This window comes from Phoenix dactylifera, chromosome 9, assembly GCF_009389715.1.
Source record: "Phoenix dactylifera cultivar Barhee BC4 chromosome 9, palm_55x_up_171113_PBpolish2nd_filt_p, whole genome shotgun sequence".
NCBI lineage: Eukaryota > Viridiplantae > Streptophyta > Magnoliopsida > Arecales > Arecaceae > Phoenix > Phoenix dactylifera.
The window spans coordinates 13,791,166-13,809,000 of NC_052400.1; the positions used below are offsets into that span (position 1 = coordinate 13,791,166).

The 17,835-nt window shown below is 39.2% G+C and overlaps 2 protein-coding genes across 3 annotated transcripts; both read left to right on the forward strand.

Moving 5' to 3' along the window:
• Nucleotides 1–1,268: 1,268 nt before the first annotated feature.
• Nucleotides 1,269–15,627, forward strand: LOC103701919. Of its 2 annotated transcripts, none has more exons than XM_026802541.2 (3): nt 1,269–2,329; nt 10,339–10,374; nt 15,322–15,627. In XM_026802541.2, the coding sequence occupies exons 1-2, from the start codon at nt 1,520–1,522 to the stop codon at nt 10,363–10,365; spliced, it is 837 nt and encodes a 278-aa protein (XP_026658342.2). In that variant the 5' UTR covers nt 1,269–1,519; the 3' UTR covers nt 10,366–10,374; nt 15,322–15,627. The 2 variants fall into 2 exon arrangements, 1 of the variants encoding a protein (XP_026658342.2); XR_005513324.1 differs by lacking the exon at nt 1,269–2,329 and adding an exon at nt 6,380–7,874.
• A 280-nt stretch (nt 15,628–15,907) lies between these two features.
• Nucleotides 15,908–17,467, forward strand: LOC120112000 (PR5-like receptor kinase; the record flags this gene model as incomplete). The annotated part of the gene is made up of 1 exon (XM_039130573.1): nt 15,908–17,467. A coding segment is annotated over one exon (954 nt), but the record flags the coding sequence as incomplete, so codon positions are not given.
• Between the last annotated feature and the right edge of the window lie 368 nt (nt 17,468–17,835).

Genomic DNA, 17,835 nt, shown 5'->3' on the forward strand with positions numbered 1-17,835 from the left:
ATTGCGGTCAACTGATTTACCAAGTCTTGGAACTCACTCAAATGCTCAGCAACAATATCTTCCCTCTTTCAGTTTCAAATTCACAAGCCTCCAAATTGCAAAGGCTTTGTTTTGGGCCGTCTTCCTCTCATAAAGATCCTCTAACTTTATCCAAAGACTATAGGCATCTGTCTCTTGAGATACGTGATGGAACACACGGAGATCAATCCACTGTCTGATATACCCAATAGCTTTCTTGTGCATCTTCTTCCAGTCACTATCCCTAATATCCTTTGGCTTAGCATTAGCACCTTCAATGAGCTCATGTAAATCATTACAGTAAAGGATATTCTCCGTCATAGGCTTCCAAATAGAATAATTAGAAGCACTAAGTTTCATCATGGTACTAAAAGAATTCTCCATCTACTCCCACAATATCTCCACACCCACACAACCTCAGCTCTCATGCCACTTGTTGGGTCTAAAATAGGAATATTGCGGAATAAACTAAGCCAAAACCAAAGCCAACTAGAAGCAATATTTACACAGGCAATATATTAAACACCTTGAGAGCAAAAGAAGAACACACCAAAATTTGCATGAAAAACCGTCCAATGTAGAGGAAAAAAAACTACGGGGCAAATCCAATCAATCCACTATAATAAATATAGAGTTTACAATCCTCAAGTTTATGCCCAAAACTTAAGTTCACAACAAATTGGAAAAACTCCAATATCACCTCCCTAAGAGTAACAATGATCTCACCCAAACCACCATAGTGTGATGAATCCAAGAATGTAATGAGATCCATAACAATGAATACTATAACTCCTTATAGCATCCAATACAACTCTTAGATAGAAACCTAATTTGTTAAATCTCCGTGTGAAAATCACACTCAAGAAAAAGGATAAGAAGAGAACCTATTTCTTTTTCCATATGGCGCAGGCAAAATTTTGGATTTTCCGCTCGCGCTCCCCTCCTCCTTTTTTTTTTTTTCCTCCCCTTCTCCGCGTCTTTGTTTTGTTTCTCAGCCGCAAGCTCCTCCCAGGTTCATGCGCTCTCCCATGTGGGTCCTACAAAAAAAACAAAGATCAAGCCCTAATGGGCTATTGGGCCTCCTCAAGTGGGCTGGACCCACTTACAATCCGTGGGGGTGATAAAGTCTCAGTCAGGAGGGCTTAATAATTATGAACTGGTCCCCGAAATTTAAAGGTCAGCAGATCCTTTACGTTCCTTTCAAATAGCGCCTCGCTTCTCTACTTCCCTCGCAGCGAGGCTTCCTCCAAGCATCTCGTTCCAACTCCCTTTCCGACGCCTCCAGCGGGTTTGCGTGGAGATCCGGCAATCGATGCTTATCGTCGTCACAATGCACTTCCAAACAAACTATCGCACAAGTCAAGAAAATCTGCTTTGAAGAGTCTGCACTTGCCGAGTTGCCTCTTCAAGAGAATGAACCAGAAGAGTCCTCATCGTTATATATCCTCATAATGCTCCTGATCGGCTTACCAAATGTGCACTTGCGCTAGCTTATTTGTGAATGAGGCGGGCTCTCCCTACAATGTATCCAAGCTCTTTCTTTCCATCCTCTTCTCACCTTCTTCCGCTAATCCTCCACTTCCTTGCGTTATCTTCATTGCCTCCTTCCATTTCCGAAACCACCTACGATCGGTACATCGATTGCACTCCTACTCGGTACACCTGTGGAGCCATCACGTTCAATATGACCTTCCCTTTTCGCATGGCTGATCGGCACAACTACTGTGGTTACCCGGGGCTTGACCTCGCCTGTACCAATTCCACTCTGATGATCCACGTTAACAACAAAGGGTTCCAAGTGAAGAATATTGACTCCATGAATCAGGTCCTCACCATTGTCGACGCAGATTTCGTCCAACAGTCATGTCCCCAACCGCATGGCAGCACGATCATCAATCTTGACCTCTTCGAGTACACAGACCAGGACCGGAATCTCACCTTGTACAGCAACTGCACCTCCTCTCCCTCGACTTCAATACTTCATGGCGTTGACTGCTCCTTTAACACAAGCAAGCAGCACTCATACTACAAGTTCGATAATGGCAGCACTTTAGATCTGTCGATGGAGTGCAGCTCGACTGCAGTCATACCGATAGATCTGATGGCGGGGGACGGGCTGGTGAACGGTGACCTGAGCTTCAGGGGAGCGATGCAGGAGGGGTTCTCCCGAAGTGGACTGTGGGGAGCGGGTGGTGCAGCAGATGCACCGCCTCCGGTGGGATATGTGGGTACAACGAGGAGTCCCCAGATGAACACACCTGCTTCTGCTCGGATGCCAAGATGCTTGACTCGTGTTCTTCATCCGATAGAGGTATGTGGTTATTGATCATATAAATCTGAGACAACACTTGCATCAAAAATTACAAAAAAGAACAGGAAAAAAGATCTTGGGCAGTCTCCAAGTTAAAAACCAGCGCCCTGCACCATGGTATTGCATGACGGTGATGAACTGATGATGCATCAGACCGAGGCTGCTGGCACATGTATGGCATAGGCTCCGATGCATCAGTGCCGTCATGCAATATATGGATGGCTGTGATGGTGGAACCAGACCGTCAGGTTCGGTCCTCCAACTTGAGAGGATTTGGACTCGATCCAAAAGCGCTATTGTCTATTCGTTTATTGGATTGTTTGTTATTTTTATTTATTTATTCTTCGATATAGTTGTGGGATTTCAGGGGATGCTGGGTGAGCGACAAGGCTTTTAATTGCCTATATTGTAAATAGGTTTTCCGGTGGGTCAGTTCTGATGAGATTAGGCCATACCGTATCCAATCAAGAATATATTTGTTAGATCCAAATCCAAACTCAAATTCAATTAAAATTCTGCCGATACTAACTATTGAACCCAAGAAACCCGTGTATCAGATCAGTATATAGGTAGAAATAGTGTAGTTAAAAATTATATCATTAATTTTTTTATTTTTAAAATTATTTAATGCATCCAAAATGCTACCTCATGAATTACAAAAAAAATAATGATATAAAAATATAAAAAATTTTATATAAAAAAAGACATTTTTTTGACAAATATCTGGAACTTAAAGACATAAAGTATAAAAAAGTTATATAATAATTAAGCTTCAAATAAAATTTTAAGCCATAATAAGTATTTATTGGAAAAAAATATCACAAGTAACACGGACATGAATTTGGTGAAGCCAAATAGGTTATGATTTCACTACTCTTTGCTTGAATTTTTTTATGATTAAAAAATTTACAAATACACAGAAATACCTGTATATGCGCATGTGTGTATATGCGCCAGCATACATAGATACACATACATATAGCAGAATCAACAACAATAACAACAAGAGAGCAACGAGATATCAAAGGATGATGTCGATCTTGGTAAGTTTACTGAACTTAGAATTCCAGTCGATTGTCTTTTTTTTTTTTTGATATTAAGGGAGGCAAAAGCCATCCAAAACTTTATTAAAGGAAATGGTATTTACAAAGATTGTGAGTTGCAGGAAGGAAGTATAGAGTCGGTCAAAACAGAACTATAGGTATCAGCTCTAATTAATAAAACCCAAAAGAAGATAAGAAGATATCAATCTGTAGCTGTGTAAGAGTCAAACAGAAACAAAATACGAAGGATTATATCATCTTTTAAAAAGCTCTCGAGCCAATGTAGCAAAACCAAACAAATCTTTCTGATGACCTATCCTTAAACAAATGCAGCACTTTCAAAAGCATCTTTTCTTCCATCGAGCTTTTGTTGAGGAGCATCCTTCAGTTTCTTTCGTCCCAGCAGCACCATATCGTTGATGCCACCAGCATAAGAATAGCCTGGCGAAGATCTGATTTGAAGTGTTGTTTCCATCACGAAGAACAGATTTGAGCTAAACTTGCAGGCACAAGAGGGAGTTTAACTTGTCACAAAGCCAAGACCAGACCTGGAACATGAATTCCAATCGATTGTGTCTAGAAACGTTCTTAGCCATGACCTGGAAGGCTTAGTCATGCTAGCGGCAAATGACTGTATGCGGATGAGCAGACCACTAGGAAGTTGCGGTTGGCTCTTAGCCAGGGTGGTGATGAAGTGAATGCTGAGGGGGAAATACCAGCTTCGATTAAGATTGGTCTTGGTGATGATGAGTCGGAATGGGTAAGCGAGAATGAAATGCTGAAGGGGGACAACGATTCTTGTACTAGAGATTGACTTTAGGAAATGAGGCCATGGTGGCATCAGGTTATGAGAGCAAGGATTAAGAATGAAGGAAAATCTTTCCACTTTGGGAACATTGTTGCTCGAGGAGATTTGCAGCGCGCCTGCTGCCATAGGGGAACAGAGTTTAGATCAACCCAATCTTTTGAAAAGGGGCAGGGAGAGATGTCTCTTTTGGACAAAGTTGAGGCCTTTTGTCACACCCCAAATTTGGGCGTGGCTATGCTACCGAGAGGGGTGGTTCTATATACACCCCCCCTATTGCTCAGGACACCCCCAAAAAATTAAAAAAAAATTAAATACTCTCTACACCCCCCCATTTGCTAAGGACACCCCTAAAAAATTAAAAATTCCTAAATTACCCCCACCCTCCCCACCCCCTCACCTAAATTGCTCTCTACACCCCCCAAACCCCCCCCCACCCCGCTCTTCCCCTCCAAAACACCTCGCCAACGCCCAAAACCCCCCCGTTCCCCCTTCTCCCTCTCGTCGCCGGCATTCTCCCGATCTCCAACCACCTCGCCGGCTTCTCTCGGAACCACCTCGCCGGCTTCTCCCGAAATTTTTTTTTTTCACGGTTCGTGCTCCGTTCGGCACTGGACCGCCGAACAAAAGGCTTCTGTTCGGCTGAACAGTGCCGGACAGAAGCCTTCTGTTCGGCACTGTGCAGCCGAACAGATCTGTTCGGTTGAGGGTTGCCGAATAGAAGGCTTCTGTTCGGCACTGTTCAGCCGAACAGAAGCCTTTTGTTCGGCGGTCCAGTGCCGAACGGAGCACGAACCGTGAAAAAAAAAATTTCGGGAGAAGCCGGCGAGGTGGTTCCGGGAGAAGCCGGCGAGGTGGTCGGAGATCGGGAGAATGCCGGCGACGAGAGGGAGAAGGGGGAACGGGGGAGGAGGGGTTTAAGGGGGGTTTGAGGGGTGTTTTTTTTTTTCTTTTCAAAACGAAACGGAGGAGGAGGAAGGGGGGTGTATGAGAAAATTTCAAGGGCAATATGGTAATTACACTAAAGGTTAGTTTGGGTATTTTTTTTTTGGTTTTTGGGGGGTGTCCTGAGCAATAGGGGGGGTGTATATAGAACTACCCTACCGAGAGGTACCATCCATGATGACACAAAGCCAAACATTTAGCTTCCATATCCATATCAACCAAATATAAAAATTTAAATTCATTATCTTATTCCAATAACAAAGTCAACATCATCTACTTGAATACCCAACTCATACAATATTTAGAAAATTTATGAAGCTACAAATCCATGACCAACTAAAAATCTAAAGCTCCACTATATAATCGCCAAGCTTGCTAGTGCGTACTCCAAGTCTAAACCATCATAATCCTACTCGTGCGAAAAGAGAAAAATATAAATATATGAGCGACACTAAAACTTACACTATCTCATCGAATAGAGCATAAGAAAATAATAGTTATTCCAAAAGTAAAATATTTTATAGAACAATATAATGAAACAAGTTATAAAGCCAAACATGCATATATAAATTTTTAATATTTCATAAACATGGTTATAAGATCAAATACATTTATAACCATTCTTCTATCATTTAGCCATGTCATAATTTAAAACATTGCTCATAGATATCTATGCTACGATCGCTTTATATCCATGACAGAGCCATATTTCGTAATTAATAAAGATTTATATTTTGTATGCCAAATTTATATCCACTAATAGAGTTGTGTTTTATATGGATGCTAGCTTTGGGCGTTGATATTCCCAATTCTTGGAATCATACAGCTATCCAAGAGCCTTCTCAAATACTTATATCCTTTTTCTAAAAGATACACATATATAGATAAAAAATACTAATTAGAATAATCAGATTCATATTTAATACCAAAACTATTTTCATTAAAATATTTATGAAATTAGTTTTCATAGTAAATCATGATTTTTATAATACATATGCCGATTTATAATTTTAAGAAAAATATGATATATTTATAGATAAAATATAATAATTTGAAAAAAGAAATATAAAATCTACTTCTTTCGTTTTAGATTATCAAATTTTGCTAGACCTATTTAAAATATTAACAATAAAATTAATTTTTATTTGATAATTTTAATTAAATTAAAAATAAAAAAAAATTTAATTGGATATAGGATGGTTTTGGATTTAGACGATTTGCTCAATAAATTTGACGGTGAAAACTTCTAAAACTAATTAACAAAGTTTATTTTGGGAATATTCAACAAGGTTGGGGGCAGATGGTCCGAGCACCGCCGCGATTTAGGATGTCTTTGCAGGTCAATCCGGTGTTCGTAGGATAAACAGTTGGGAGCCTCTTACTGGTTCATAGGTCTAGAGAGATGAGAGAGAAAGAAGAGAGTAAATAACAGAGAGAAAAGGAATGATGGGCTTTCTCTCTCCTCTTCTTCCGCTTATCTTGTTCTCCCTTCTGCTGAGACCCGAATCCTCGACTCATGAGCGAATGAAGAAAGAGACGGACTCGGCTGATCAGGGTGGTCCAGCGAGGAGGCAGCCGGATGTGGTGGCGGGTGGTGGAGAGCGGCCGGCGACGGCTGATGGGAATGGCCGTGCTCGGCCAAAACGGGGGAAGAAAAGAAGAGGGCAGCGCGCCTAGCTGCCTCGGTGGCAGCCCACACGGCCCAAGGGAGTTTCGACGGGGAAGGGGACTCACCGGCGAGGGGCGCGGGTGGCGGCTCACGGTCGGCGGTGGCGTTTTCCAGTGGAACCCGGCGAGGGGAGGAAGAATGGTTCTCGGAACAAGGCACCCGAACTAGAGGGAGAAATGGAGCTCGGGCGGCGGTGCTTGGTCGAAGTGGCACGCCGACAACCGGAGATGAAGAAGGAAGGAATAAGGAGGTGGGGAGGTGAGCGGCAACGGGTCGATCGAGGGAGAGAGGGGTTTAAATAGGTGTTTGGGAGAGGGGATAAGCTCGGACGAACGGCGGCACCGGCCGGCCGTCCGTCGGTTGCATTAACCCCTAATGGCCGCTGGCCGTTAGCATCGGCCCTGGGGGTTTTGCGCCGGCCACGCCTCAACGGTGGCCGTTCGGGCCGATCGAGCAGGGATCGCGATCCCTGTTTCGATTTTTTTTTGTCCCCCGCTGAGGGGTTTTGGGCTTGTCTCAAAGATGGGCTGGTCCAGTGGACCAGGCCATCACACTTGTAATCGGTGCGTGCCCCCCGCTACCGGTTCAATCTGTGGTCTTTGGGGCTGGATTTTTGCTAAGAAGGGAAATGCCTGTGTGCTTGGCTGGCTCACGACTTATGCCTAAGCCGGCCAAGGAGCTTTGGTTCTTGCAAGACAGGGGGCCGAGGGGCACTTGATGTTTTGGATCAGGATTTCAAAGGAAAAACTCTGATAGATACTGAAGTGTGAGTATGCATAAATGTTGTTTGACCTCAAAGGTCCTGGTTGAGGAATCAAAGAAATGGGGGCGGATTCAGAATAGTTCTACTGAGGGTGTCAAATGGCTTGCTTGGGTATCCCTGTGTCTCTTAAGAAGCTTGACAGAATTCAATGTAGTAAAATAGTGGATGAAGTTCATGATCAGACTAAATTTTGGAGCCAGCAGAAAGCGACAAGAAGGAAGCTTTCTTGATCAACTGCTTGCTTGTCATTGCTAGATAGATTGGTACCAAAGAAGTCATGAGACATAAATGATGCTACTCTTCTGAGATTATTTCTGCAGGTGCTAATAACAAAAGGATGAGCGTTCTCTGTATCTATTTCTCTTTTTGACCCTTAAAAGACATATTAAAATAAATCTGATAGCATAACTATTGACATGCCTAAGTTCATTACAGTTCTCCAAGTTATAATACGGAGATAAACTATTGATTGTCAAAAAGCTTGCTGTGTGCTCATGAAAGGCTCTTATTGTGCATGAAATTAAAAGTCTTACAGCAGTCATGAAGACATATGCCACTATCTGCTCAACTTATGTAAAATGTTTGTAATTATATGCTTCTAAACTAGGATATTGATTTAATGACAAGTTTATGATCATAAGAATCATTATAAAGTTTTTGTCATCAATCTACATTCATTTTTAAAGTTTAAATCAGTTGGCCCATATCCACAATGCAAACTAGTATGTCAACTATATTTAGGTGTGATGACATCTTTGTCCTATTAGAATAATGGCATTGGCAAGGAAACAAAGAGATCTTGATTCCATAGATAAACAAGCTGTTCTAGAAAAGTATCTTGTAAACATTGTATCAATTGTTAAAATAACTTGTATAAGTATTGGCCTTCTAGTAATCTATAGTGCTTCATGTCTAACATAAAAGCCAGCCAGTTTGTTCCTCGGTCGGTAAATTCCTAAAGCTGACTTCACTATCTATTGCCTTACATTGATCATCATTCACAATACTCTGTTAAACATCTTAGTTCATGTGTCTTGAACGCGTTATTTCATATTAGTTGTTATTACTCATATAAATAAACTCACTCAAAAATTATCAACATTCATTGAATCTATATGCATGCCATGTGAAAAAGATGAGTGGACCCTATATGGAACCAATAGGCCACATCCCTAATGTTCAGCTTTTCAAGATACATCCTTCACTACTCTGTCCATGTTAGCTTATTCTTCCACCTCTTTTTTTAAAAAACAGATCCAAGGCACCATGTTTACTGCAGTCAGCTCAAATCCTCATTATAATGCTCTGAGACAATCTCTAACTGTTATCCAGCATTCAATCAATCTGTGCATTTGCTAAAAACCATCTCCAGCATCAACTCCCTAATCTCCAATTATTTGCGCTGGACCCTTTACAATTATCTTTAGAAAAATCCCCAGTGAAACCTAAACAAAACTCAAAGAGAGGAGCATCCTTTTACAAAACGAATAGACCGTTACAGCTTTATTACATCGTCCAGAATTGGTTAATGGAATTTACATCTTATATTCACTTGAACTCTTGTGGCACTGATAACTAATAAGTTCGTGTCTGTTGAGTTGTGATGATGGCATTCATCTTAAGAAATTTTCAAATTCTGCCTCCATGATTAGGCATTTGATTTGATGCAGGACTTGATAGAATATATCAGATTCTCATGATCCTTTATTTATAATCTGCAATCCTTGTTTACAAATCCAAATACTTCAAAGGCCTAGGGCTTATTTATCATTACGCTTTTAATCTAAACTTTCACTAGAACTCCCTTCTGCCTCCATGCTAACCTTCATTAGGTTTCCCAGCTTTTTTCAAAATCAATATCTAGATATGTTGTATATGGAAGCAGCATGATCTGCTCAATTAATTCAGGTCAGAAACAAACTGCCATAGCCGTGTTGTTTAAATGTTCTGAAAGTTATGCACACTCTTTCTTCCTTGAAATATGAAATTGTTGGAGAAGAGTTTACTTAAACAAGATCTTACCACACTTCTTTTTTGCCTTTCTATTTTTTCTCTTCTTTTAGCTTGTCAACTGATCTTTTTAAGTAAACTCATATTTGATTTTATTAATTCACCACATAATTTTTTTTTACCAAGATTGAAATTCATTTTCTCACACACACACACACACAGAGAGAGAGAGAGAGAGAGAGGAAACACACTCTGGACTCTCAAACCGTATCCTAGTATGCAATGCTACTTCAAGCAATTTGTAATTCAAACGAACACTTCTACATAGTCACGTATACCTTAAAAAATCAAAAAAAAAGAAGAAGTAACAGTATGATGATTGGAAATACATAATCTATGCAATTTAGTAGTTTACCTACATCTACAGGGTAAGGTCTTTAATTTCTTCCATTAAATCAAAGGGAACAGTATATACCGAGCTAACAGAAAGATATAAGCTTATATAATAAAGTAGCTCTTATAAAGAACTCCCTATCTTTCATATATAGCAACAAAACTAAACCAGTCCTTAGTTTGGTCCTTGAAGATTCTAGAGCTTTTCCAATCCCTTCAATGTTCCTGTTCTTCTAGGTTGATGAGGGAATTACACTCCTGACTACTTCATTTTCCCTGATTCAATAGTGAAATATCATCGTATTGTCAAGTCAAATATGACCAGCCACAGCTCTTCACTCCTAAGAATTAAGATCATGTAAAGGAATGAATAAGACAGCTAGATTTATTGCATTTCAATGACTCTTTCAGTCTTCTGCTAATTTAGTATTTTTCTTGCAGAGATCAACATATCCAACACAGAGCTGATCCTAGTAGGTATGCTTCTGTTTTCCTAGTCAACTTCTTGTAAGAATTTTACATCTGAAATATTAATGGAAATTATATTTACTTTATGAACTTTTTGAGTAATGCAATTCAGCCCCCCTTCCCCCCCGTTTTGTGTTGTAGCAAATCCTTGTTGTAAATGAGCTATAGTGCTATATTATGATGAACATCCTCATATAATATCCTTCAGTATTTCAATCATCAGTGTTGTAATTTTATCATGTTCCTATACCAGTTTGGGAAGTGGTGTTAATAGCATAAGATTGATGTCCTGCTTTCCCATATCATCCTACTGATCTTCTCCTATAAATTTCTGGGAACATATCAAGTGTACAGTAAAGAATATATGGTGCGAGAAAAAAAAAATCCATGATGAACTCCTTAAACATATCCAAATTAGGTTGAAAGCTGAATATTCATATTACACCTTACATTCAAATATAATGGGCCATTTATGGATCCAACCCATTAGGGATGGTTCATACATTTTCTCTACTTCTTGTATCTGAGACGACGAAGACCAAAAGGAAAATCTCTAGATAATTTAAAAATCTTTATCGGTATCCTTTTATAAAGAAAAACAGGTACCTATTTATCTTTAAACCTCTTCTACTCCTTGACATCCTTTGGTGAACGGGATGATAATGGCCATGCCAATCCATGGTGGCAACATTGCAGAGGCAATGCATTCCTTTGGAAACGAAAGGGCTTCACCTTCTTCATGGAAGTTTCTAAATGGATGCTTCAAATGTGAAGCTTTCTCAATCAGTGTTTAACCATGAAACCAGTTTCAGTTTCTTGCTGGAACATCTACAAAACAGCCACTCCAACAACATAAACCTAAAGCTTCATTGAGGGAGTGAAAAGATGGCTTCAATTTTCGTGAAGCTGAAAAAGGTTTCACAGCTTTCACACAGCTCTAAAGTCATCAAGCTTTTAGCTTTGTTTCCCTAAAGTCTTAAAAGTTTAATGTTACAAAGAAACTTGTCTTTATTTAATAAAATTCAAACTAAAAGAATTGGTAATTGATTAATAGATATCGGTTTCTATAGCTTCTCCTCCACTCATAAGGCCAGGATGTATAGTGTCCTTAATTTTTCAACAACATGCAATGCTTGTGTTCTTAGGCATCATTTGATTGAGAAATAATGATGATAAGATACCATGTGATTCGAGGAGGTGCTTAAAGTCCATATTTAAATATTTATCACATGAGTCAGAATGAATCTTTTAAATGATTATTGAAAATTGTATTTTGGGTAATGGTTCTGAAATTATTATAAGCCCAAAGAAGTTGGAATCTGAAAGGTAAAATAGATCTAGGTATATCATGTGAAAAAAAACAAACTTGCCATTTTTTAATTGACGAGAACAATGTTATGCCAACTTACAACCGATGAGAGTAGACTTATCATCACATAAATCTGATCCTACTATAATTTGTCATATATGGGAGGGCAGAAAGACACTTTATCTGATCTACGGTGCATAATAAAAAGGGAGAAATTACTCAACTTAACCAGCAGATTAAGTGATAAGAGTACCGATCGACATTAAGTTTATGCAATAAATAATCTTCTAGACAAGGAAAAACAAGATTAAAATCTTTTCCATATTGTTTTATGATAGAAGCTGAGTTCTTGCAGAGTTTAGATGATAGGAGGGCTCTTGAAATAGATATGACATTTGAGGGGGGGCCTTGAGGGATCTGATTGATTAGCAGTCAGAGTTGAGCAATTAATTCTTGTAGGAGATATCATGATTATTGTACTGCCTTTTATGGGGAAGTTATGATTCATGCGTCCCATGTTCTTGTAATAGTGAAATTGTACCTGAGACACATCAAATCTTGTACTGGTGGAGACACCAGATTGAGGATGAGTTTGATGTCAAGTTTAGGTATATCAGCAAGCACAAAGTCATCAGGACAGACTCAACTATTCCTGTTCAGGTGTTTCTCAAGGATCTATGCTCTTCCTGTTTGAGGAAGAAAACCTATGCCCTTTCAAGTTTCTTCTATCGTTGTTTCAGCTTGTGCCCTTTCAGGTTTATACCATGGTGAAAATATTCCTGTTAAGCTTCTTCACCAGACCAGTATAAAAGCTAACATCAACAGTTGAATTTTGCTGCATCAGTTCCAGTTGATCCCACATCACCGTTTAGCTTTAAAAATCTGCAACACATGGGTCTCTCTTTTGTTTCATAGACCCGGTATCCATTTCAGGTGGCAGATTGGATCCTACTTAAGCCTGAGCCTTCAATACCTTGCTCAGTCTGAGCCTAGGCCAGATCCAGCCTATTGACACCCCTAGGTATACTATCCATCTCTACCGCGTCAACCCAAACATGGACCCTACAGTAGTTTCATGCTTATGATGGCTAGGTTTCTAGAAATCAACCATTACAAGCATAGATTGATATTTGTTATGTCATAAGAAAGATTCAATTTTTGTATTGTTGGAACTATGAAAAATTAGCTTTAAAACCTTTTACTGAATTGTATGTTCAGGACTTCCCTGTGATTTTGGTTCAGAACAACTGGGCCATGTTGTGTCCTCATCTGGTGGTTAGTATTGAACAGATAGAATAAGTGATCACATAGTTTATTAATGCAAGTTTGCCAGATAGGCAAGGGAAATTATTGAAGATAGTTCTGTTCTCGACACATAGTACTTTTGCTTGATATTAGCGGTAGTTGCAGGAGCCAAACAAAATCGGATATTAATGATTGGTACTTAGGGAAACTGTGAACACAACTTTCAAGGGGCAACTGTGGGAAAAGAGGCCTTTTTAAGCAGACGTCATTCACGGACATTACAATGATTCTAAACTGGTACTATAACCTAACAACATCTAGGAGTTTTCCCCATGCCTTTAGCGAGTGTTTTTTTCTGTCTGCACGTGCTTGTGTGTGTTTGTTTATGGGTGCATGCAAGGTCTGCCGTAGCGCCTGGTATGGGACGTACCATACCATACCGGAAGAAAACTAGTACAAAACACATATTTAAGTCGGTACAAGCCCTATACCGTCCGTATTGTCGCGTACTGCCCCGTATCAAGGCATACCGACCTGTACCTAGATGCGTACTAGTCTGCACCAAGGCTTACTGAGATGAAAATTGAGAAAATAGATAAGAGAGCTATTTTGATATAGAGGTGTACTATACCATACCGTACCGAACCGATAAGGTACCGATTCGTTACTCGGTATCGAGATTGCGGACCTTGGGTGCATGTGTATTTTGATGGAAGGACTTTCTAGGATTATAGGGTATAGGCTTCAAGCAAAGATCAAAAAAAAAAAATGGTACACTTGACTAAGGTTCACCATACCAGTACCAGACCCCGTACTGATGCCACACTAGCAGAGTATCGATATGGTACGATATGGAGTTTTTTTAGCGTATCGAAGGTCTGTACGCCACCTGTACCGGTACCGGTACCGAACTAGTACGATACGACATACCATGCACTTGACTTGTGTTTAGAACCTCTAGTCTTTTGCAGCTACCACTCTGGTGGTTTGGAGTCAATCTTTTCCACTGAACTTCTCAATTGTGACATCAGCACCTTCAAGTAGTGCCCTTAATCACAATATCAGTTTTATGTCAGCTTCCTCATAACTTCAGGTGGTCTTCCACCAGACAAAGGGTTTCTTAAACTCTGGGCGGCAATAATGATTACTCAAAGCTTCCATGGGTGGTGAGCTTTTTGGGCTTTCCAACTATTACTGCTTTGTATGTGTGCTGCAGATAAAGTGATCTGGATAAAGGGTTTGATTCTGTAAATTCAGAAGTTAGAGGGAACTTAATCAGAAGAGAATATGCTGCAAATTTGTTAATTTTCAAATGATTGTCTCCATAGTGGTAGGTTTAGTTTTTATAATTCTATTTTCAAGGAAATCTTGACCGAGAAAGCATAATGACAAAATTGTAGCTTCGAAATGATTTAAATTGTATATAATTTATGTCTGGTAAAGCTGCATTTTTTTCCTTTTTCTTTTTTCTTTAACTGATTAACAGACACCACCTTTTTTCTTGATATGGTCTACTTTGTCACTTTTATTGTTATATGACATAAAGAGTGTTGGAGAGGATTTTAACAAAGAGGAACACACTGATGTTGGGATGTATGGTAGTTCTTCAAGGTGAATATACCATGCCATGGTGGCATTTTGTCTTGAGCTCATTGGAATTCTAGAAAAATCTAAAAGAAAACTTGTATTGAGGGGGTTTAATTCACTTCGTAGATTCAAAAGCTATAAACACAAGGTTGACTGCTAGTACAATGGTGATCTACAGTTATAATGGCTTAGCTAGTTAATTAAAAAGAAGTGGATCCCTGATCACTCTGCTTCTCTTAATAAGAGGGATTTTCGAACTAGTTGAGTTTTGTGAGAAGTGGGTGGGTTTGAGTATCTTTGCTGATAATGTTCAATTGAAGGAATGAGAGGAAGGTTGATGCATTGAAGTATTCATCCTTTTTCTGAAGAAAAAATAAGTATTATTTAATTGCCTCTTTTCTCACAAAAAAATATTTAATAGCCTCAATCTTATTGTTATTTTTTGTAGTTCAGAAAGTGAATATGACTGCTCAGACTTAGTAATGGTAGAAAACTAACTTGTGAGAATAGCAACATAAAACAGTGGAAAATTTTCTTCAGGAGTTTGAATATTAGTTATTAAGCGCCTTAAAAACTTTTATTCAAATCTCTATCTCTTCCTCTCTCTAGCACAAAATAAAGTTTAAAAACCTATCAAATTTATGGCTTTTAGGCCCTCAATTTTTTGTTATTTGGATCATAGAAGTCTGAGAGTTTAAATTTTAAAAAGCTCTTTATTTCTTGCCTCAAATGTCTGACTGTGTGCATAACAACCTTTGAGGTTCCAAGCATTGGCATTTTCAAGCTATATTTATGTTTTTCTTCTTTATTTTCAGGTTCAATAGCAATGATCACAGCTGGTCTCCTTTTCTCTTGCTATTTTTTCCTTTTCTCCCTACACCGACACAGAAATCTTCTCAAGTCAATCATTTTTTGGAGGAGTAAATCAAACAATGCACAAAATATTGAAGCAGTTTTAGAAAATTACGGTTCCCTTGTGATGTAGCACCAGTGCGGGGGAAGAGGAGAAGAAGGAAGAACAAGAGAAGGAGAAGGAAGAAGAGGTTGTAGAGACGCAGGAAGAATAGAGAAGGAGAGGAGAAGAAGAGAAGAAAGAACGTAGGGAAAAGAAATTCTTAATCATTCATTAAACCCTAATCATGAAAATAGTTTCCTATATATAGGGCCCAAATACACAACTTGCATAAACCCCCCTTACACAGAAATAAATCCTAATGAACCCACAAATAACACAAATAAGCCCTAAAATGCAAATAAGCCCAGAAATAAAATAAACTACAAATAAACCCTAGAATGCAAATAAGCCCAAAAATAAAATAATAAAATAAATATGCAAATAAACGAGTCTGGCTCAATCCGGGGGCTCAGGATCATCTGGATGAAGGGCTCTGATGTCCCCATCAACTTGCCCCGAAAAGATACAAGTATGCAGATCTGAAGAAGATAACAAACTCTTTCTGTGGCAAACTTGGCCAAGGAGGTTATGGCATTGTGTACAAAGGTAGCCTGCAAGATGGTCGTTTGGTGGCTGTGAAGTTCTTAAGAAACTCCAGGGGTGATGGAGAGGAATTTGTGAACGAAGTTGTCAGCATTGGTAGGACCTCCCATGTTAACGTTGTTAGTCTAATTGGCTTTTGCTTAGAGGGGTCTAAAAGGGCTCTCATTTATGACTATATGCCCAATGGATCACTGGAGAAGTACATCTATTCAGAGAACCCAAAAACTACTCTTGGCTGGGAAAAGTTGTACGAAATAGCAATTGGCATTGCCCGAGGGCTAGAATATTTGCATCGAGGGTGCAACACACGCATAGTACACTTTGACATCAAACCCCACAATATCCTTCTAGATCAAGAATTTTGTCCTAAAATTGCAGATTTTGGGTTAGCTAAATTATGCCCTCCGAAGGACAGTACCCTTTCAGTGACAGGTGCTAGAGGAACCATAGGGTTTATCGCCCCAGAAGTCTTCTCTAGAAATTTTGGAGTTGTTTCTACTAAGTCAGATGTCTATAGCTATGGAATGATGGTTTTAGAAATGGTTGGAGGAAGAAAAAATGTAAAAGCAAGTGTAGAGAATACTAGTGAAATTTATTTTCCGCATTGGATTTACGATCATTTGGACCAAGTTGGAGATTTACAGGCTATTGAAGTGACAACAGAATCAGAAGAATTGGCGAAAAAGATGATCTTAGTTGGTTTGTGGTGCACACAGACGATGCCCGGGAGTCGACCTTCAATGAGCAGGGTAGTTGATATGTTGGGAGGAAGCATCAGTGACTTGCAATTGCCTCCAAAGCCGCATCTATGTTCTCCTTTGCATTCATTCAGAACTTCATCTAATCCTACCAGTTAGGATGATTTAACAAATGCTATTATCTGCTTGTGCAATGCTCGGGACAATACATTATTAGACCTGGTGCTGTATATAAGACAAAGTCAAAGAAGAATTGAGTCATCTGGTGATTATTTTACTTCAAAGCTCTGAAATGGAGAGTGTCAAGCTTAGTGTGCAGTGGCCATCATGTCTGAAGAAGAATGCAAAAAGATAAAAACAAAAGTGTCCTTCATTCAAGTATATGTGCAACCCTTGATAGGAACAACATTTGCAAAGATGAATCTAAACCTCTATAGCATCTGCTTATGTTCACGAAAGCTATATGCAGGTAGTCTTCCAGCTTTTCAGAAAATGTGGCGAGGCTGAAAGAAGGGGAGATGGAAGAGATTGCACAGAGCCACCATGTCAAATGAAGGCCAGTTCACTGATTAACCAAAGATAATTAAAGCAACAGCTAAGAGCTTATTTTCTAAAGTCACTTTATGTTTACTTCTGATAGTTCTTTATAAGTAACTTTACACTGCTGATAGCGAATTTTTGGAGGATCTGTTTCTTTTCTTTTCTTGATGGTGCGTTTGGATGTACTACAAAATCATAATATTATGTAAATTTTGAAATTTTTAATCATGATTTTGTCATGTGGAGTGTTTATTTGTAGGATGAAATTCTAAAAAGTCTTGAAATTAGAAAACTGAAAATGTGTCAGTGTGTGCATGCACATGCACGCTCTCTATATTTTAGAGTAGTTGATGATAGATCCTTGTGGGCACATGCAAACCCTACAAAAGGCTTGGAGGGAAGGGATCATCAATGGTGGATATGGATGCTCTCACTTGGAAGTTTTCTACATGTGAATAGCCAAAACTTTTCAGCCACTCAACAGAAAAACTCTTACCATGGTCTAGGATGACAAAATTCCCGCTTTATAATTCCTAATATAGTAGATCCTTGGACAATAAAATGATAGATTGTACCATTCGATCACAAAGAAG

What these genes read in the sequence shown, in the direction of transcription:
- LOC103701919 (XM_026802541.2), top strand. Translation starts at nt 1,520, where the DNA reads ATGAGGCGGGCTCTCCCTACAATGTATCCAAGCTCTTTCTTTCCATCC. An exon ending in GTGTTCTTCATCCGATAGAG is followed by an intron (nt 2,330 to 10,338) that starts GTATGTGGTTAT and finishes TTTTTCTTGCAG; the next exon opens with AGATCAACATATCCAACACA.